The 21,765-nt window shown below is 41.8% G+C and overlaps 1 protein-coding gene across 1 annotated transcript in view; it reads left to right on the forward strand.

Moving 5' to 3' along the window:
• Nucleotides 1–21,765, forward strand: part of LOC105842124 (putative fatty acyl-CoA reductase CG5065) — a 39,938-nt gene that overhangs the window by 17,035 nt on the left and 1,138 nt on the right. The window contains exons 11-20 of the mRNA XM_062671601.1: nucleotides 48–177; nucleotides 11,739–11,841; nucleotides 12,755–12,868; nucleotides 13,604–13,726; nucleotides 15,042–15,167; nucleotides 17,115–17,268; nucleotides 17,671–17,772; nucleotides 19,989–20,175; nucleotides 20,747–20,853; nucleotides 21,333–21,462. Of these exons, the coding sequence (XP_062527585.1) occupies nucleotides 48–177; nucleotides 11,739–11,841; nucleotides 12,755–12,868; nucleotides 13,604–13,726; nucleotides 15,042–15,167; nucleotides 17,115–17,268; nucleotides 17,671–17,772; nucleotides 19,989–20,175; nucleotides 20,747–20,853; nucleotides 21,333–21,462 (1,276 nt within the window). The remainder of the gene's footprint in view (nucleotides 1–47; nucleotides 178–11,738; nucleotides 11,842–12,754; nucleotides 12,869–13,603; nucleotides 13,727–15,041; nucleotides 15,168–17,114; nucleotides 17,269–17,670; nucleotides 17,773–19,988; nucleotides 20,176–20,746; nucleotides 20,854–21,332; nucleotides 21,463–21,765) is intronic.

The raw sequence follows: 21,765 nt of genomic DNA on the forward strand, positions 1-21,765 counted from the left end.
CTAGAAGAACAACGGTGAGAGGAATTTAGACATTTCATTTGTTTCAGATGATTGGCCATATCCATTTGTGTTATACACACAGTCAAAGCTACTATTCTCACTTTATACGATGTTTCTGCAGTTAATTCCTGCAAAAATAGCGGACGGTTGGCTGTGGGTTACTGGAAGAAGTCCAAAGTAAATATATTTCTCAATATTTTTTAAGAGTTCCAGGCGAGAAACCGCTCATCGTTATATAGGCTATATGTAATTAGTGGGTGAACGATAGAGATATTGGTTTAATCTGGATTGGATAGAGATATTGGATAATGCGTAAACGCCATAATCCACTTTGAAATGAAGCCTTTATTTGAGTTTTCAAATACTGTTATGCCAGATATTTTCCTCTTTAAGGGAACGTATTGGTCTGGAAAACATTAAACGACGTTAGATTAATTTTTTCGTATCGTATAAGTGTCCAATTAAATAAGAACAAATTTAATTTGGACCTCATCGAACTTTAGGACACACTGCAGATTCGATCGGACGCTTAAATATAGTTTAATTCGATTTTGCATTCCCAGGTATACAAAAATACAGAAGAAAGTAATAAATGTAAGGGAAGCACTGAGTTTTTTTCTGAACAATTCATGGGTAATTGAATGCGAAAATACTAGGAAACTCTTTAGATCTCTATCATTGGATGATCAAAAAAAGTTTCCCTGTGATCCCGTTAACATTCACTGGAGAAAATACTTAGAAGACTATCAAAAGGGCATCGAAAACTATTTTTGCCAGGGAAAAGTGGGGCCAAATAAACCTTAAAATTTTTGGATTTCGTTTCTGAAAAAAAAACTTCATCTCATCATCTTTGTCATTCATTCATGTGTGTTATAATAATTTCATTAGATTGTAATCTAATCGTTTATCAATTCTATACTGTCAATGGTACGGATCAAATAAGTGTATATATCATATTATGTAATTTATATTATCATTTACGAATACAATGGAAAATTGTCTAAAGAATAAAGTGGTCATTGTGACTGGAAGCAGTTCGGGTATTGGAGAAGCTATTGCTGCAGAATTAGTATCTCAAGAAGCAAAAGTTGTTATAATTGGCAGAAGAGAACATAAACTGAAGTTAATAACAGCAAGATGTGAACTAGTTGGTACAAGGCCATTGGTAATCAGAGCAAATATGACTAAAGACGATGATAGAAGAATGATCATTAACAAGACAAGACAAGACAAGAAGGGTCGTCGTACCCCCTTTCGGGGGCACGGAACGGGCCTCGGGGCAAACCCCACTACCCGGGACGGAGCTCCCTGCCACACAGGGCAGGGGTGAAATTATTGCAAGACGGGATTAGGGGAGGCTGTTCGTAGCGTGCTCGGCACACCCGCATCGACAAAAATATATATATATATATTATAACGATGGGCTTGATGATTGCTGGTGGAACGATGCCCGCGGACGACGCACCCCAGCGCCGGCTGCTGTCCTCTGCTTGAATATATATACATATATATATATATTTTTTTTTAATTTTTTTTTTTTTTTTCCCTTACTCACTAACTACAACTAACTACAACTAACCTAAAACTAACTATTAACTACTACTATTTACAATATATACAAAGCGGGACAACAGTCAGCACCGTGGGGCCCGCCACCGGCCCCATGCCGCGGCCCCACCTCTACAAGTCAGAGGGGGAGCCGCGGCACTAGTTTGGCGCTCACCCGCTAAGGGCTCCCCAGAAGGGGAAGACCGTCGCGGGGAGGGACCAACGTAAATCACTCCCCTTAAGGGGGAGTGGTCCACCCAAACGGGCGGTAGAAATGGGTCCCCATAGGGGGGCACCCCAACAGTGTGGGGGGAGATGAAGAGTGTGGACAGCTCAGTCCCATGGGGGCACTCATTATGAGCACTCCCATATCACTCCGGTTAAGCCGACTATCTTACCATAGCCGGGGGTTCCAGTAGCTCCCTTGGTAGCGCCTGACCATCAGGTGGTCTGGCGTGCAAGGGAGCTATATTGTGGAGATGCTCGTGGGGTCCACCGTCAGCCCGCTCGTACATATTACGAGCTAGCCTCCGAATGAACTCCTCGAGCGACTCCACATCTAGATCCCGGGCGATTACGTCATTTCTGACGTAACGCCCTGCTCCGACTATCGTGCGAAGAGCCAGATTCTGCTGGGCCTGTAACTTCACCCGCATGATCTGCGGGATGAGGTGATACCAGGCTGCAGCTGCGTACGTGATACGGGAACGGACATACGTCTTGTAAATGCCGAGTCTAGTCCTGGTCGGCAACCTGGAGGCCAACACCGGCCGGAGGAGAAACCTCGCATAGCGGGCGGCCGCCAACGCCGACTTGGCGTGGGCGGTCATCCTCAAACTCCGGTCGATATTGACTCCCAGGTATCGGACACTGGGCCTAAACTCGACATTGACTCCACGGAGACTGAGCTGTCCTGGGACGGCTCTTGTGCGGACCGGACCGAAGAGGATAGCCGCGGTCTTCCCCACGTTGACCGCGACCCTCCATCGGTCCAGCCACTGGGGCAGTAGGTCCAACAGCCTCTGCATCCTCGAAATGGCCGCAGAGGGGAAATTAGAGGACGAGAAGTAGGCGCTGTCGTCGGCAAACAGCGCCAACTTCACGTCGGCTTCCCACGCTTGGAGGTTGCCCTCAAGCGTGGGAATGTCGTTGGTGTAGAGAGCGTAGAGGACTGGTGCCAGGACGCTTCCCTGGGGAACTCCGGCCGTGACTGGGCGCACCGACGACTTTGCGCCCTCGACCGCGACAAGGAAGGATCTTCCCTCCAGGTACGACCCCAGCAGTCGCACATAGGCGTGCTGGAGGTCCGTGTTCTGCAACAGCTTGTAGATCAGTCCCGCATGCCAGACACGGTCGAAGGCCTTCTCGATATCGAGAAAGACTGCGGCCGTGTACTGGCGCGCGTTGGACCGATCCGCCAAGTGGTGCATAACGCGGACCAATTGCAGCGTTGTCGAGTGACCGCTGCGAAACCCGAATTGCTCGGGTCTGAGAAGGATGTGCGGCGACACCCTTCTCAGCAGCAGCCGCTCGAACAACTTGCCCATATGCGACAGCAGAGTGATCGGACGATAGCTGGAGGGATTTCTCCTATCCTTGCCGGGTTTGGGCAGGGCAATAACCTTGCCCAATTTCCAAATTCCCGGGAAGTGTCCTGTGGACAGAATGGAATTGAACATTCGTGTCATGAATGACACGACCGTTTCGGGGAAGTGGAAAAATGCGAGGGAGGGAATACCGTCCTCGCCCGGCGCCTTGCGCCTCTTCATCCGCTTGATGGAGAGGCGCAATTCACTGGGAGTGATGAAATCACCGTCTCCCAACGGTGGCACCGGGGAGGAGAGTAGGCTTGCTACGCTCTCTTCCACCGATTGGTGGAATGCGGCCTCTGAGGGTGCAGAGTTATTTGGAGCGAACTGCCGCTCCAGCATTACGGCCAGGACATCGGCGCGGGCCTGAGCCGAGAAGCATCGGTTGCCCCTCTCGTCCACGAGTGGACAAGTCGGGGCAGGCCGATTTGAGAGCTGGCGGCAAAGTCGGTGGAGGGACACGGACGAGGGGTCCTCACGGGCCTCCTCGATCCGTTCCTCCCACGCATAGCCCCGATAGGAGCTAATCTTCGCCGCCAACTCCGCTTCCAGCTCATTAAGCTCGCGCTTGATCCTGGGACAACGAGTTGTCGCCCAGAGCCTCCTCAGGCCCCTCTTCCGGCGAATAATCGCTTTCAGATGGGCCGGGAGTATACCTCTGGGCCCGCCGCTGGGCACAAGAGTCGTCGCCTGGTCGATCGCTCCCCTGATGGAGTCGACAAGGCGGACTGCCGCGTCGTCGACCCCCTCAGGGGTGTTGGGGTCCTGAATTACGGGAAGGTCGACTAGGCGTCTCTTAAAGAGCTCCCAGTCGACCTTCGGTCGTAGGGGCGAGGTCGCAACCCGGGTAAGCCCCATTCCCAGTGTAACCAGGATAGGGAGATGGGGGGTACCCAGGTCGTACAGTGCCTCAATAGTTAAGGGGCACCGTAGCCCCTTATGAACGCACACATCCAACACGTCGGGCTGGAGTTGCGCGGCGGTCGGAATGTGCGTGGGTTCGTCGGGGCCGACCACAGAGTAGTCGCCCCTATCGGCATCTTCTAACAGCCGCCTGCCCACCGCTGAGTTAAGTCGGGAGCCCCACGCGACGTGCTTCGCGTTGAGGTCCCCGACCAGCAGAGCTGGGCGGCTGTCGCAATTCAGGACCCGTCTTATGTCCCCGGGGTGGAAATCAGGCCCCGGGGGTCTATACGCGGCATAAACCCGCATATCTCCCCCCGAGGTGTGGATCCTCACACCGATCGACCTTGTCGATGTGAAGGCCAGCAAATCCAACTGATCATGCACCACGTCTCGCCTGACGAGCGCCGCAGTGCCCCTGAACGGCGTCCCGGCAGGACTCACCTCGTCACGTCGGTACATGAAGTAGTTTGGAATCCTGAACACATCCCGAGGACGTAGCTTGGTCTCGCCCAGGAGCACAACCTCAGGGTTGTACTCCCGGGCGAGAACCAAGAGCTCATTCTTGCGGGGTTTTACCCCGCCGGGGTTCCAATAAATGATGCGCAGTTCCTGGCTAGCCATTGAACTGCGCAATCATTCGGTAGAACCCCGACAAGAGAGCCCCGAAAGGGCTGGCTCCCGAGGCGATCTCACGGATCACTCCGGAGACCACCTCGGACAATTTCTCCCAGAGCGCGAGAAGCCATGCAGCAAAGCCGGCAGGTTGTGAGGCCTGCCGACCGCTGCGCTGCTCGCGCTGAGGGCGGGGGGGAAGAGGGGGCAGAGTATTGCCCAACGGCTCAGGTTGAGCTTGAGGCAATGTTTGGGGCAATGTTTGTCCCTCCAGTTGTGGAGGGTTAGGGTCGGCAGTTACGTTGGCTTCCATGGCCTCATGAAGTTGTTGGTCCACTTCCATGTTTCTGGCACTGCTCTCTCTCGCCATTTTCTTCAAGAGCTTCTTCCTCTCCTTTTTTTTTATTTTTAATTTTATTTTTTTTTGATTTAGGGGCTGAGCCGGCTGTCTGGCGAGTGTCGTGGGCTGTGGTGACAGCTATAATTTGGGCTCGGCCACGAGGAGTGGGGTTGGACGTTTTGGTCTGTCGCGGTGGGTTGGCCTGCGCCATCAGCGTGGTCGCTGACGGCGCTGCCTCCACTACCGAGACAGACGGAATGGTACTAGGAGGGGGAGGGGCTGGGGTTTGGGAAGATTTCCCTTTCCCCTTCCCCTTTCCCTTAGGGATGGGAACAGGTGCGACTGGAGCGACTGGAGCCGGGACATTCCTGGGCCGAGGCACCGGTGGTGCAGGAGGGGGGATGGTTACTCCCATCATCCTGGCCCTCTTGCGGTAGACCACACACCGCCGATCGATGGCGGCGTGGTCCTTCCCGCAATTTGCACAGGATAATGGGCCATCCCTTGGCCTCGGGCAGTCCGCCACAATGTGCTCGCCGGCACATCGAACGCAGCGGACCGCACGGTGACAATTGGTGGACGCGTGACCGAAGGCCTGGCAGCGGTGACACTGCGCAGGTCCTCGGTTTGGACGCCATCCCTCAACCGTCACCCCCGGCAAGTACATCAGTTCATTCACTGAATACAGCCGGGCGAGGTCACCCTTGGAGAGGTGGTCCAAGGCCACGAAGAAAACGCAGCCCTGTCTCCCTCGCTTGGCCCGGATACACCGGAATGATCATTAAAAGGACAATAAAAAATTTTAGGAAATTAAACGTGCTTGTGAATTATGCTGGTGTAGCCAAATTCATCACTATTTTGTCCAATGAAGCGATTGAAATGTTCGATGAAGTTGTGTCCATCAATATTCGATCCATTGTGCATTTGGTTCATCTTTTTGCCATATTTGGTTGCAAGTGAAGGATCCATTATTAATATTGGAAGTGTTGGAGGTGAGGTATCGCCCCGATAATATCTGAGACTTTTTCTTACTGTTTTTCCAAAGCTGCATTACATCATTTTACGAAATTTTGGCGTTAGAGCTGGCTAGTAAGAATGTCTGAGTTAATCTTATTGCCCCGGGCCCAGTGAGAACTAGTTTTATAGATTCGATAGATATAAATGATGAAGATAAAGCGAAATTCTTGAGCAATTTGATAAAAGGCAATGCTCTTAGTAAAATGATTGATCTGGACGAAATAGCGCAGCTTACAGCGTTTCTTCTCAGAGAAAAAGTAAACACTATAACTATTTCATTATTTGTAATTGATAATGGGCTTCTCTTGAAAAAACACTTTCCCGAGATTGAACTTTAAGATAGTTAAACATCTGTTATTGTTATACAATATAATAATAGTGTATATAAATGCCATATTCATTAATCATCTTCCAACATCACAAGTTCTTTAGTAAGATAACCTGTAAAGTGTAAAGCCTTATTTGGTGTCTAAATGCTATGTGGAAGAAACAACTTTACAAAGATAGAAGACTACTCTTAGAGATAAATTTCCCATAAATTGACGAACAACAAAGTCTACACCTGAAATTATATACCAATATGTACTCTTATTAAAAAAAAGCTCTATTTCTATTTTTGGAGGTGGCTATAGCAGAGCTTATAAATTTAAATAGCATTAAAATACTGGTAGCAGTACTTATAAGTTGGGGTCTTATTCTGTGCAATGAATCTATACCAGATTCAAACCGATCGCTTAAGAATTTTAAATAAATAAAAAACAATGAGAAATTTCATATCGTTTAATTTAACTATATAATTTCACAGTAAACTGTAACTATACTTGAGCCCTTAGAACTTATATCTCAAGGTGGGTGGCGCATTTACGTTGTGGATGTCTATGGGCTCCAGTAACCACTTAACACCAGGTGGGCTGTGAGCTCATCCACCCATCTAAGCAATAACAAAAAAAACTGATAGGATCTCGTGGGTGTAACACTGAGAGTGACGGAGTCTCCACTGCAAGATCCTGAAACTCTGCGGATGGACTTCGCTTCGTTAGCGCTCACCGTGATGCAGCGCATGTCTTGTAGGGAATAGCTTACCTGAAAGCACATAGAAGAGTGAAGCCACAGTCATACAAACATTTAAGTTTATTTTGAAAGTTTATATAAAATTGCACAAGTTCAGTTCCAAACAACGAAAAACAAACTTTTCATTTGCGTGATTTTATTACGAAATGATATTTTTTTTATTGCCTCTGTAGGCGGACGAGCATACCGTGTGGTTACCGTCGCCCATGGGCTTGAGAAACGCCAGGGCCAGAGCCAAGCCGCTGCCTGCCGTTAAGTACTCTCCACAAGCTTCGCTTGAAGAAGGACATGTCATAGCGCTCGGGAAACACCGTGGAAAAAAGATCTCTTGAAACGCACTGTTGATGAACGCAGCGACTCCAGGTAGTGGAGAGAAGTGAAGTCCATTCCAAAGCCGGATAGTACGTGGTAAAAAAGATCTCTTGAAACGCACTGTCAATTAATGCAGTGATTCCAGGCAGTAGAGAGAATATGGTCTCACAAGATCATCAGCTTAGGTAGGAAAAAAAAGGAAGAAAATAATTCTTCCCGCGTAGGCTCTGCTTCGGTTCGCACCCGCAGAATCTTCCCTCTACGGCTATAACCAATACTTCTTGGAGGGATTTGAAGAGAGTCATAGGCAATTGTTCGATTTGACACGATGCATTTCTGGGGTTGTCAAGCGATTGCGTAGTAGGAGGCACAAGTCGTGAACTCTTGACAAAAGAGCGGTACACTTAAGGTAAAATTGGATCACTCATGTATTACTTTTTGAAGTGAAACTTCTTTAGATTCGCTGTGATTTCAAACTCGATGAAACGAAAAAATTAGTCCATAGAACAAACACATAAATGTACAGGATTCAGCCGGCGAGAGAATGAGGTAGAACACATTATATGTGCAGTTAAAATATCAATTCACAGAGGGCGCTACCTCATACTATAAAAGATGATTTACAATTATTTCTATTTAGTTTGTTATCAACAGATATCGCTGCACGTATATTCAACAATTCCTGAATCGCGGTGACGAGATGTTACACAGTTATAGACATTCTCGTATTTCTCTCGCTATATTATACTAATCTGACGTAGAGATACCGTGATCATGCAGGCCGTTCCTCCAGGGTGAGACTGCTCCATTGCGATTATTTTTACTTATTAAAAGTTTCACTTCTACCGTGTGTGTACTGTGTGTGACTTGCACTGTGCAGACTGTGCACACACACATATTTTTTTTTATAATTAATTTAACTTCGCTTAATTTGGGATTGGAAAATGTATTAGTAATTTTATAATAGTTATGCCCGGGGTCTCGCTCGCGTGATAGTCAAAAATAGCCCAATTTTTTACTGACGTACAAAATGTTCAATTATCCCTTTTCAGTTCAGAGTTCAATTTATCCCTTTTTTTATGTATATTTTCGCTTTTTACCGCTAATTTGCTTTTTCTGTGTCCTGACGAATATGGAATATTTATACACGAATTTATATTATTAAGCTTTAGATTTTAGACGATTTTCATTGATATTTTTGGTGCTAGGGAAACCAATTGAATAATATACCTAAACCTATTTCTAATTGATAATTTTTTAAGAGAATCTTACAGCGACTTTAGACAAGACTATGGGACTTATAAAATAATCCTTATGTAATAAGGCTTTCGTCGATTGGGCAATTGCGAATCCTTAATATGTTTGGACATATCATTCGTAATGAAAGCTCATTGGAACGTTTAGTGGTTCAAGGAAGAGTAGACGGTCAACGCTCCCGCGGCCGATCATCCACAAGGTGGACAGACTTGATTAAGTCATCTACGAAGTGTTCCCTTACTGAATGTACACGTACCGCCACAAATAGAGAGAGGTGGAGAAGTCTCTCAAAAGCCGCTCTGAGTGTACGACTGAGAAGAAGAAACCAAGAATTTCATGCCAATTCTCCTCAGATGTGCATTACGAATCGGTGCTAAAGTTATGACGATTTAAAAGTGCCTTCAAAGAGATTATTTAAATAAAACATAATAATATTCTGATTAGTTGTATTAATTACTCGCTTTGACTGCATTAGTGGTATTAGGTGACTCAGAATCATATTCTCTTCGATGATAATTATTCTCAATTTGTATAGTGAGAAAAGTCGCTATTAAGAACTAGACAAACAAAACAACAATTCTTTTTATTTTTAATAATTGTTCGTATAATAAAAGTATCTTTTAGCTAGTTCGTTGTTCGCAGCATTACGATAATGACGGGTCTAATTACTCATGGTTTGTTCTTACAAAATAAATTTTTATTGAATTTCAACAAAAACAATATTAAATTATTAACGAATAACTTTTCAACAAGTTACATTTGGTAAGTACCTCTGTAACGGAATAGTAATGCGGTATTTGCTTTTAGAATTGAGCGGGGGTGTTAAAGGTTCTATAATACTTGGAAATGAAGTTGATGTCTATCTGAAGCGTCTTTTATATTCAAAGGACCCAAATATAAAGAGTATGTGAACTATATCGAGGTGTATGTAAGAGGCTATTCGGTTTAAGCGTCATTTCACTCAATACTCGCCAATTATCTTTGTAACGAAAGTTCCGTTTTATTCGGTATTAGCATCAATAATTCGATGTTTTTAATAGAGCTTCAAATTATGTTTACATCATTCAAATATCTGAAAAAGCTTTTTTTTTCATAATATTTTTTCCAAATTTGTACCTATAAATGGATTTCCTGTAAAGTTTCAAAAATATCGCTTAAACCAAATAGCTTTTCGCCCCTCGATATAATATCTATAAAATTGTTAGGGGGCTTAAAGTAGCAACTTTTTTTTAAAATAATACGTCAGGATGATAGCGAAGATACCTCGTAACCTACTAATGAACGAATTCATCGTAACTTGCTATAAGAAAAGTTATAGATAAAGTAATCCGTAGAACTAAACCTACCGTGACAGATTCTCAATGACTCATAGAAACTTAGAAGAAGAGTGCATCAGGATCCATTAGACCCACTGTAGATTGATTGAGATGGACGTGTAGCTGGAGATTGTGAATGCACCGCCTATAAAAACATTTTTCTCAAAACCAGACTTTAATGTCTAAAGACAGTTTCCTTATCCGATCGCGACGGGGCAACGCAAAGCCGGCGTCGCCCGAAACATGTCTTGTCGGATCCCCCGGATTCACTCACGGCGCTTCGAGGACTCTCAAGCACCAGTTACCTTTCTAACTAACCCATAGACACAGCCTACTGAGTTTCTCGCCGAATCTTCTCAGTGAGTCGCGATTCCGATCCGGTGCTAGATTCTGCGAAGCGCTACTCTTGCTAGGGCTAGTGTTAGCAATTACTCTTAGGTTGAGCCCGTGAGCTCACCTACACGTCCGGGGGTAGCTGGAATAGCCTCTTAGTCTACCAGCGAATAGGTAGAGATAAAAAGGCAGTTTACAGTATACAGAAAAAGTAAAAAAAATATGTGTGGTGTCGTGGGACATCGGATAGGAACGAAGTTCCTTATTATAAAAATATTAATTTTAAGTTCTATTCGAGGCATAAAGAAAATAAAACTGGAGGTTTCGCAACAACCCACGGTCATTCGGTAACGTGAGAACTTATTGTGGTACACTTCATTCACGGTTGTTTGCATAAGAGTTAGTGTATTGCGCAAATGAACGCTCTTAGATCGTGGTCAATGAATGATAAGAAAATATGTTATTTTTTTTGCACGTTATTACAAAGTTGAGTCGTACACTGTGTGCATTACTAATAAAAATCTTACGTTACGGACGATTTTTCCCGGTTAGGGTACCCCTCCGCATCCTCCCATAAGGAACTTCGTTCCAAAAACACAAACATTTTGTGGCCAGACTACCATAAATGTGTTGATCATCGTAAATAAAACCATCGAACGGCATGTGTAGGTATTCTTTGTTTGACCAGCTGTCTATAATTATGCTCTATCTAATATTAAGTGATTATATTATGAGCCTTGAGATGTAGAAATAAAGTTTAAATTGAATTGCACAGCGGCTGTACCATCCTTCAAATCTCATGTTTGGTGAAGACAAGTGTATTATTGTTTTCTTCGATTTTCACAAGTCTTGGACACGATTAAAATTAATTTTATGGTTTAATCTCGCATTTTAACTGTCATTACGTTACTAATATTGTAGACGTTGTAATTACATAGCAGTTTCTGTGGTCACTGACGATTTTTTATTGCTTAGATGTATAGATGAGCTCACGGCCCACCTGGTGTTAAGTGGTTACTGGAGCCCATAGACATTTACGACGTAAATGCGCCACCCAGCTTGAGATATAAGTTCTAATAGTTACAATGGCTGCCCCTTCTTCAAACCGAAACGCATTACTGCTTCACGGTAGAAATAGGCGGGGTGGTGGTACCTACCCGTGCGGACTCAAGACGTCCTACCGCTCGTAAGTAATGTAAATTAATATATAAAAATGAAATGGAGCTAATTTAAACCATTTTGTCTTTTTCTTGGGGCTTCGACCAAATAAACTAAATTTTTTTAAATGAACTTTTCAAAAAATGATTGCCCCTTGAAATGGTCTCTTGAAAAGATTAAACTTTAAACTTCGATTCCAATGTAGAATCGAGAGATCGTGATTAACATTTGACAGTCAGATATTGAAACGTGTGATTAATTATTTTTGTTTTGTTCAAGTGCCAACATCGATCGTCATGATAATGCACCTAAGAAATCAATTAGTGAATTTTATAGTGGGAAGTCAGTGCTAGTTACTGGAGGTACGGGCTTTCTGGGAAAGGTAAGTATTATTTTCGTTCTCTTAGAGGGGGAATGAACTCATAGCCCATGGGCTTATCAGTTCTTATGATCGGTTCAGTGATGTCTTTTATCATCGCATCACACACTATACCAACGCACCTTCAGCTTGAATGTTCAATGTGTTTCTTCACACATGGCTTCAAATAGAATAAAACTATACTAATATATAAATCTACAGTGGTTTTACGGATGTTCCGTTATAACTACTGAACCGTGCATACGATTGACTTGAAACTTGGTATCCATGTAGAAAATAAATGTACTTAATGGATAGGCTAATATTGAGTGTTGGACTCCCTACACCAGTTGCGGGGGCGTTAATGATGAGAATTTTTGTGGGGGTGAGAAATAATAATGTTAATTTTAGATGCCCAGCGAAGCAGTACAGTTAGTCGTATATAAAAGTGTAACAAAATGCGGTAGGCAGCGGCAAGGCTCTGTCCGAATTGAAAAAATCGAGGCCGAACCTCCTCTTTTGAATTCGGTTAAAAAGCGTGGTTTTGGTACCTTAAATAGCTTCTTAGCATTCTATTATTCAAAAATATTTTCACCTTCTACGTAAATGAAGACGCGGGTTAAATTCAGCGTTATCCCAACGTGACTATTCCACGCGGACGAAGTCGCTGACAAAAGTTATCCATTCAACATATTCTGCCGCCACTCGATGACGTCAATCAATATCGCCTTCTATTATACGTTCAGGGGTATTTGTAGGAACGCGTCATCAGCAATCGTAAGTTAAACAAAATAAAAATAAATGTGAGAAAACGTCTTGTTTATTGTTTAACGGTAAGGAATGCATCTGTATTAACAAAGCAAGAAGTGACCTTGGGTTTTAAAATGAAAAATAATCTTATTATTTATTAACATTTGAAATGTTAAACATAATTCAGGTGCTGGTTGAGAAGTTATTATACGATACTGACGTGGAAAAATTATATTTGATGATTCGAGAAAAGGATGGCGAAACTATCGATCGAAGAATGGCTGCTCTGCTGAACAATTCTGTAAGATATTGTAACCTACCTATTCACTAGTAGCCTAAGGGGATATTCCAGCTACGTGCGGACGGGTTATTGAATTATAATTATTTTACACGCTAGCACCAGAAAAGTGTTGAATTTTTCTCTATTTGTTCGGGATGCTCTTTGCTTTAAGGGTTCGGTGCATTTTAATGAGTTTTTTTTTGTTGCTTAGATGGGTGGACGAGCTCACAACCCACCTGGTGTTAAGTGGTTACTGGAGCCCATAGACATCTACAACGTAAATGCGCCACCCACCTTGAGATATAATTTCTAAGGTCTCAAGTATAGTTACAACGGCTGGCCCACCCTTCAAACCGAAACGCATTACTGCTTCACGGCAGAAATAGGCAGGGTGGTGGTACCTACCCGCGCGGACTCACATGTGGTCCTACCACCAGTAATTACGGAAATTATAATTTTGCGGGTTTGATTTTTATTACACGATGTTATTCCTTCACCGTGGAAGTCAATCGTGAACATTTGTTGAGTACGTATTTCATTAGAAAAATTGGTACCCGCCTGAGATTCGAATACCGGTGCATCGCTCAACACGAATGCACCACACGTCTTATCCTTTAGGCCACGACGACTTCAAAATTACCGTATATCAAAATAGTATAATCATACAAATAATATAATCAAACACATAAATGCATGCATCTATTTACATATAAATAAAATTCAGTGGCATGAGATTTTCGAAATCTGCCCTTTCAGATTTTTGGAAAGTTAAAAGCCTTGAAGCCGTCCGCAGTAAGCAAAATAGTGCCTATATATGGCGACGTCACGCAAACCGACTTGGCCATGAAAACACAAGACATTAAAACGTTAACCTCAGAGGTAGGTACTTATTATAATTTAATTCAAATCTTATTAATTTCAAATGTATATGTATGAGCTTTTTTTCCCACCTACCTATGCTGGTAGCCTTGAGAGGCTATTTCAGCTGCACCTTAACATGGAAGTGTTGCTAACACTGGCCCTAGCAAGAGCAGTGCTTCGCAGAATCTACCACCGGATCGGAAACGCGACCCACTGAGAAGATCCGGCGAGAAACTCAGTGGGCTGTGTCTATGGGTTAATTCACTCGTGGAGCCCTTCATCGCAAGCGACGGGTTCGACAAGAACGGTGACCAGTGTTTGTGGTACCTAAAAGCACCGTTAATGGATCGGGAGGATAATGACGTGTTTTGGGCGACGTCGACTATTTACCATTCGGTCTACAGGATCGGGTATGCAATTTCTAGCGGCAACGACAAGATGGTTCTCAGGTCGTGCCGCCTTCTTAAAGTGGCGCAATGATGCCGACTGTAGATACTTACTGACTGAATCAAGCTCCAGGTCATCATGGAGATCCACATTCCTTAGGAACCATAGTTCTCCGACGGCTATCCTGCAAAAATGGGATTGAATAACTTGAAGGGGTTTCAAGTTGGTGCGGGCCGCGTGAGCGAACACTACACTTGCATAGGTCATGAACCATGAGCTAAGATAGGAGCGTAGTCCGAGATTTTATATTTATATTTTACATTGTTATAATTATTCTTCTTCTTCTTTTTTCCCACCTTATCTCACTAGGTGGGGTCGGCACAGCTAATTTTTCTCTTCCATTCTCCTCTATCAGCCGTTATCTCAACACTCACTCCTCTCTTTCTCTCATGTCGTCATTCCCACACTTTATTCATGTCTTCTTCGGTCGACCTCTTCCCCCTCTACCTTGCACTACCATTTTCATACATCTCCTAGTCATATGCATCTTCTCTCTACGCATCACATGTCCATACCACGCTAACCGTCCGCTCTTTAATTTGTTGACTACCGGGACTACTTTTACACTTCCTCTTTTGTTGTTATTAATATTATTAATAGTTATTCTCGACAAATATCGCATTGCTTTGTTTAGCAGTTGGGATAATCTTGTTATTATTTTTATTATATTGTACGGATCTCTACGCTCTATTCTGTAATATTGTGTTCCTGGAAATGTGTAGAGCCGTCAATGTGGCCAAAATTACGTTTGATTATCTTATAATGTCGTAGAGGTCATTGGTATAGCCAAGTAGGCAGTAGAGTTTGTCCTATTCCCTTTCTTAAAAATCCTCAGATGCCGATGCACGGGCCTTTCGCTTCGGTATCTGATCGTGTAATGTTTCAGGTTTCGGTGGTTTTTCATATGGCTGCAAGTATACAGTTCAAAGAACCTATGTCTGTTACCCTGAATTACAACTATGAGGGGACGAAGAGAGTACTTAAGTTATTACGGCAAATGCAAAAGATTGAAGTGAGTATTTTTCTGTTAATAAATTTAGGTATGCTATTTATTTAGGTGTTTCGCTCCGAAATCGCCATTTATTATACAGAAAGTTAAGTGAGGATGATGTTTGAGGGTGCGTCTTGTCCGATACTTAAAGTTGTAAAGTTTTTAATCCTTTTAATAATTATACATTTTTTTCATTTTAATTCCATGTAAATATTCAGATTAAAACTATTAATTTGAAAGCCCTCTGAAACAGTTTGTCAATTGAGACAATAATTGTACACAAATACTAAAATAATCTAAACAACAAAAAAACTGGGATCATATTGGAGTCGAACGCTTGCGATCAAAGCAATAATAATTTGATCTGATTAGCTATCTCACCCCATATAGTTCATGAACCATTGAATTATGCAGATTACTTTTATTCGGGCAAAATCGAATCTACACTAATATTATAAAGTTAAAGAGTTAGTTTGTTTGTTTGTTTGTTTGAATGCGATAATCTCAGGAACTACTGGTCCGATTCTAAAGATTCTTTCAGCGTTAGATAGCCCATTTGTTGAGGAAGGCTATAAGGCTATATAGCATCACACTAAGATAAGAGCAACAATAATGTTTCAAAATCGTGGTTTCCCTTTTGAGAGCTCCCGCTGCGTTCGCTGCGGAAACGGTTAAAGTTTCGCTGAAATAATGTATGACGGAATTATTCCCCTTTAAAAGATCTAAAAAGAAGTCCGCAACAACATATGTCTATATGTTAAGGTTGGCTCACTATAACGTTTTTCATGCTAACCAAATTTGTTCTCAAATAAAGCATTATTTGTGAAGGTGTTTTTATAAAGATGATATTAATCCCTATCCAAATAAATACGCTATTCATTACAAGTTTTTTAATTTTTAAAAAACTACGCCCACTTGTTTTTATTGAGTATTTCGCTATGAGTATTTTAATGAATATGAGAAGATATCGCAGTTTCAAAATAACATCGCAGCACAATAATGATCAAGTGCGTAATATTGATGTACAAGGCGCCGGCCGGCCGGTGTGCGGCGGCACAGAATAAGAAGAATCACGGATCTCACGGATCGTTTGGAACCTCTGGGCCTGCGGAGGGACTTCGGTTCCCTCTGTATTCTGTACCGTATGTTCCATGGGGAGTGCTCTGAGGAAGTGTTCGAGATGGTACCGACATCTCGTTTTTACCATCGCACCGCCCGCCACCGGAGTAGAGTTCATCCATATTACCTGGAGCCACTACGTTCATGCACAGTTCGTTTCCAGAGATCTTTTTTGCCACGTACCATCCGGCTATGGAATGAGCTCCCCTCCACGGTGTTTCTCGAGCGCTATGACATGTCCTTCTTCAAACGAGGCTTGTGGAGAGTATTAAACGGTAGGCAGCGGCTTGGCTCTGCCTCTGGCATTGCTGACGTCCATGAGCGACGGTAACCACTCACCATCAGGTGGGCCGTATGCTCGTCTGCCTATACGGCAATAAAAAAAAAAGTATAACAAGAAACACCCAAATCACTTCAAGATAGGTTTTGAAAATTACAGATTTTTGTGGATTTCTCCAAAATCCCATCATCAGGTCTTGATGATTCCAGGACAATTCAGGAAGTCTACTCTTTCGAACCAAAAATAAAAAAAGAGAATTATCAGAATCGGTTCAAGCATTCTCGAGAAATCGGTGAACATACATAGATAAAAAATTATGGTCGAATTGATAGCCTCCTCTTTTGAAGTCGCTTAAAAAACTTGATTTTGGTACCTTAAATAGCTCCTTAACATTCTTTTATCCAAAAATGTTTTCACTTTCTACGTAAATGAAGTCGCGGGTAAAATTTAGCGTTATGCCAAAGTAACTCCCACGCGGATGAAGTCGCGGACAAAAGCTATTGTAATATAATAGTGTTCAACATTTGATTTTGTTTTGGACAAGTTTTAAATTATTTCTTTTTTTATAGTCCTTCGTTCACGTTTCGTCTGTATATGCACAAGCGCTTGATGGAGGGAAGATAGTTAAGGAGACCTTGTACCCGCCGCCGGCTAATCACAACGAACTAGAGACCTTCATATCGAAGTACGACAACGACGAAGAGGAAACAAAGAAATTTTTGCGTGAGTCTGTCTTGGTTGTTTATTTTTGTACGAACTAATAATAAGTGTACAGTCTGCTTATTAAATTATTGCATCATTATCATCAGCCCACAGTTGTCCACTGCTGGACATAGGCCTCTCTCAATCCACACCACTGAGCCCGGTCCTTGACCCTCCTCATCGACTATTGCGTATACAATATTTTTTAGCATTTAAATTATTGCACCACCTAGTCAGTCATATGTATATACTCCATCAGTCTCTTAACGCTAGAGAGGAAATTAGCTCATTCGCCCGATTATGAAAAGAACAACAGTAGCAGTAACTCAATGACCTGAGTCGATCTTTAATCGTAATAAAACATTATGATCTGCACAAAAAAATACTTGTTCATATCAATAAACAATGTTACTTTACTTGCAGAACGACGTTGTAATACATACGCTTATGGTAAAGCGTTGACAGAGGTCTTTGTGGCTGAAAACCATGGCACGATACCGACATGCATAGTTAGACCATCTATGAGTAAGTATTAAATAAATATTTCTAAAGGACATGGGCCACTCTCCATATATTGCATGCTCCCACTACACGAAGTTCAAGGACAGTAATGAAATTAAGTTTAAATAAAATACTATGTATCCCTTTTATTATAAACAAATTAATGGGGATACATGGGGATACAAAGATATTTAAAAAAAAAAGTGTGTGTGTCCGCTCCGACGCACGACTGGAGTTTACTGGATATAAAAAATTAAACGAAACAATACGAGAAATAGTTCTATATTACGACAACACGATACACTACAGATTATTAACAAATTAACGAGACACAAAACAAACGACTAACAAATATATGAAAATACAATAATGAGAGAAACGCGCGATCAGTACGAGGCTTTGTGGCGGACTGCCGGCGCAGCAGCCCGGCGTCACCTGCGATAACGCGGCCGCGCGTTGGCTCCTGATTGGCGCGCGCACGCATCACGCAATCAGGAGCCAATCAGGCGCATAACGCATTTCGTGTGACATGCTAGTACGATTTTGATTGGCGCGCGCACGCATCACGCAATCAGGAGCCAATCAGGCGCATAACGCATTTCGTGTGACATGCTAGTACGATTTTGGTCCCCATAATTTTCATACCCCGGGCCTATATATGTAAATCGATTCTAAAGGAGTAAACTCCAATAAACTCCAATAAGATAAGAATTTTAGGTTATATCATATGATTTTGCTGTCAATACACTGACACCTTAACATCATCATCAGCTTAAATATTATCTATATTACTATACTTTATGACACATACCTAATTCAGTGAACGCCAAGACTTAATTTTATAGGTATATCGCAACGAAACACTTCATAATATACACAATGCGGACGAGTGCGAAAACGAGCGATCAAAATTAAATGTAAAACGTCAATAAACATTAAATATTTATAACTAACTAGCGGTCCCGCAGTAGTCGAAATTCGACTATAATTAATTGGAATTGTAAGTTTGTACACTATTATGATTGTATTTTATACTTCTTTATTCACAAATTTCGCCAAGACTACACTATAAAAAATATTCAAAAAAAAAAATTCATTCATATTAACAAAGATAAACAATATTTAATCTATTCTTAATTTGACAACAGTATGCATGCGTGTGTGCGTCAAATACATGGTATGTAGTGTGTGTAATGTTTTCTTTATCGATTTAATGTATCTTTTATGCATTATTTAAAAAAAATATTAGCATTGTGCACTTCTTCTCTATATTCTCTACAAGTGTGGAAAATTTTTTGTAAAAAGGGATACAAAGTTTTTGCTTCACGTATTAATTAATATATAGATAACACCATACACCCCGCACTTTTTTTACAATATGTATTTTTTTTTACACTACATTCAATTTAAATTTATTAAAATTTATTTTCTATTTTTTAGTTGAATTTTATATAAAGCGTGTTTTTTAGTTTTTTTTAACTATTATTAATATTTTGCATGTAATAATTTATTCTACGGATTTAAAAGTATAAAAATAGATTTTTCTTTAGATATGATATTAATATTAAAATCCATTAATTAAATATATTAATATATTTTGCTAGTTTTTTGCAATACTCGTATAATATTTTTCTAAGAAGATTTAATGTGAATTGTTTAAAATATAAATATATTTTACCTATGGCAACTCATTCAATATTATCAATGTAGCTTAGTCATGCTAATTTCTTTTTATTTATGATTTTAATTATCCCACCATTAAAATACCCGCTAATTTTATAATAAGTATTTAAAAATGAAATGTTTTTTTCTATAGATATTTCATTAATGTTCTTGAGAGCACGAGTAGCTGGCCGAAAATGGCACATGTCCTTTATAATTCTAGCTGAAGTCGAATTAATTGAAAGTCGTCGTGGCCTAAAGGAAAAAAGGTTGGGGGCTCAAATTCCGCAGACAGGTAAACTAACCTGCACAAGCTCTCAGACAAATGGATAAATCTTCATATATACAATCGATTTTCTTGTTTTTCTTGTTCTTGCTTCGGTTTCCTCAATACTGAAGGTCGTGACCACCTCCTCGCAACAAGAGTTTATTACGGACCATTCCACGCCATTTGCCTCTATCTGCCGCCGAGTGTAGAGCATCGTGAACTGTGGTATCGAGGGTAGTGCGGATTTCGTCCGTCCAACGTGTCGAGCCTCTACCTCGTGGTCTTCTTCCATCTTCTTCTTCTTGTTTAGTTACTTCGAAAGCAGAGCAGCCTTTACCTGGTTGGTTAGACAACTGGTATGGACCGACGCGCTTCTTATACAATGCATCTCGTGGATGGGATCGTTCGTGCTTCATTCGAAGAGAATTCTTAGTTGACATGATACCAGTGGACTATGTCGCGAACCTCTGTATCGTTGCGGGAGCGAGAAACGACAGGTAATACGATTTTTGCTGTTACCAGAGTTGGAATCGCCATACAATGATAAGTCTTCACAGTTGTGGTGACTCCATTAAATACCATATGACAGGGAAGAATCTTTATTCCATTAGAAAATGTCGTGACCTAAAGGATAAGTCGTCCCGTGCATTCGTGTTGATCGATGCAATGGTGTTCGAATCTCAGGCGGGTACCAATTTTTCTAATGACATACGTACTCAACAAATGTTCACGATTGACTTCCACGGTGAAGGAATAACATCGTGTAATAAAAATCAGACCCGCAAAATTACAGTTTGCGTAATTACTGGTGGGTAGTAGGACCCAGGAGGAGTGGTGAGTTCGCGCGGGTAGGTACCACCACCCTGCCTACTTCAGCCGTTGGGCAGCCGTTGTAACTATACTGAGACCTTACAACTTATATCTCAAGGTGGGTGGCGCATTTACGTTGTAAATCTCTATGGGCTCCAGTAACCACTTAACACCAGGTGAGCTGTGAGCTCGTCCACACATCTAAGCAATAAATAAAAAATATTATTGGCTATTTCTATCGGTCCATTTGATTTTCAGTTGTGTCGATGTCGCGGTTTTCAACAGTTGTACCACAGGAGCGAATCCATTAACCTGGGCATATGCACATAAGTGCATGATAAAAGATACAGTTAAGAATAAATTGAGTAAGTCTCTGATACTTAGGTCTAGATATAAAATGTGGTAGGACTCATATTTTAGAATAAATCAATAGAGCCCTTATTTCATAGATTCAACTTTGGACCAAATCATTCTGTTTACCAAATATAGACATCGCAACTTGTTTGCCGCCATTTTTATAAAATCTAGGAGTTCACGTCGTAGAATTAATTTGATGCAAAGCCCCCGGTACGTCAGTATCATTGGCAGTAAAATTAACCGTTAATAAAGAAAGATTATGTTTTTCATTGAAACAGAATAATACACATAATTATTACCTACATAGCATGTGGGTCGTATGCTGAATCCCAAATTAGATGTTAAGAATAAATTGACTCCTTAATAATATCTACCTTGACGAATGCCCAGCGAGAGTTCAGTTTAGGCTGGACTTTATGTTTATATAGCAACTTCTCAACCTAGAAGAACAACGGTGAGAGGTATTTAGACCTTTCATTTGTTTCAGATGATCTGCCATATCCATTTGTATTATACACACAGTCAAAGCTACTATACTCAATTTATACGATGCTTCTGCAGTTAATTCCTGCAAAAATAGCGGACGGTTGGCTGTGGGTTACTGGAAGGAGATCAAAGTAAATATATTATTCAATATTTTTTAAGAGTTCCAGGCGAGAGCCGCTCATCGATAAATAGGCCATATGTAATTAGTGAGTGAACGATAAGGATATTGGCTTAATCTGGATTGGATAGAGATATTGGTCAAAGCGAAAACGCCATCATCCACATTGAAATGAAGGCGTTTATTTGAGTTTACAAATACTGCTAGGACAGATATCTTCCTCTTTACGGGAAAATATTGGTCTAGAAAACATTAAGCGATGTTAGAATGTTGTGTACATCAAATGAGAACAAATTTAATTTGGAGCTCATGGAAC

The sequence above is a fragment of the Bombyx mori genome, chromosome 12 (assembly GCF_030269925.1).
Source record: "Bombyx mori chromosome 12, ASM3026992v2".
NCBI lineage: Eukaryota > Metazoa > Arthropoda > Insecta > Lepidoptera > Bombycidae > Bombyx > Bombyx mori.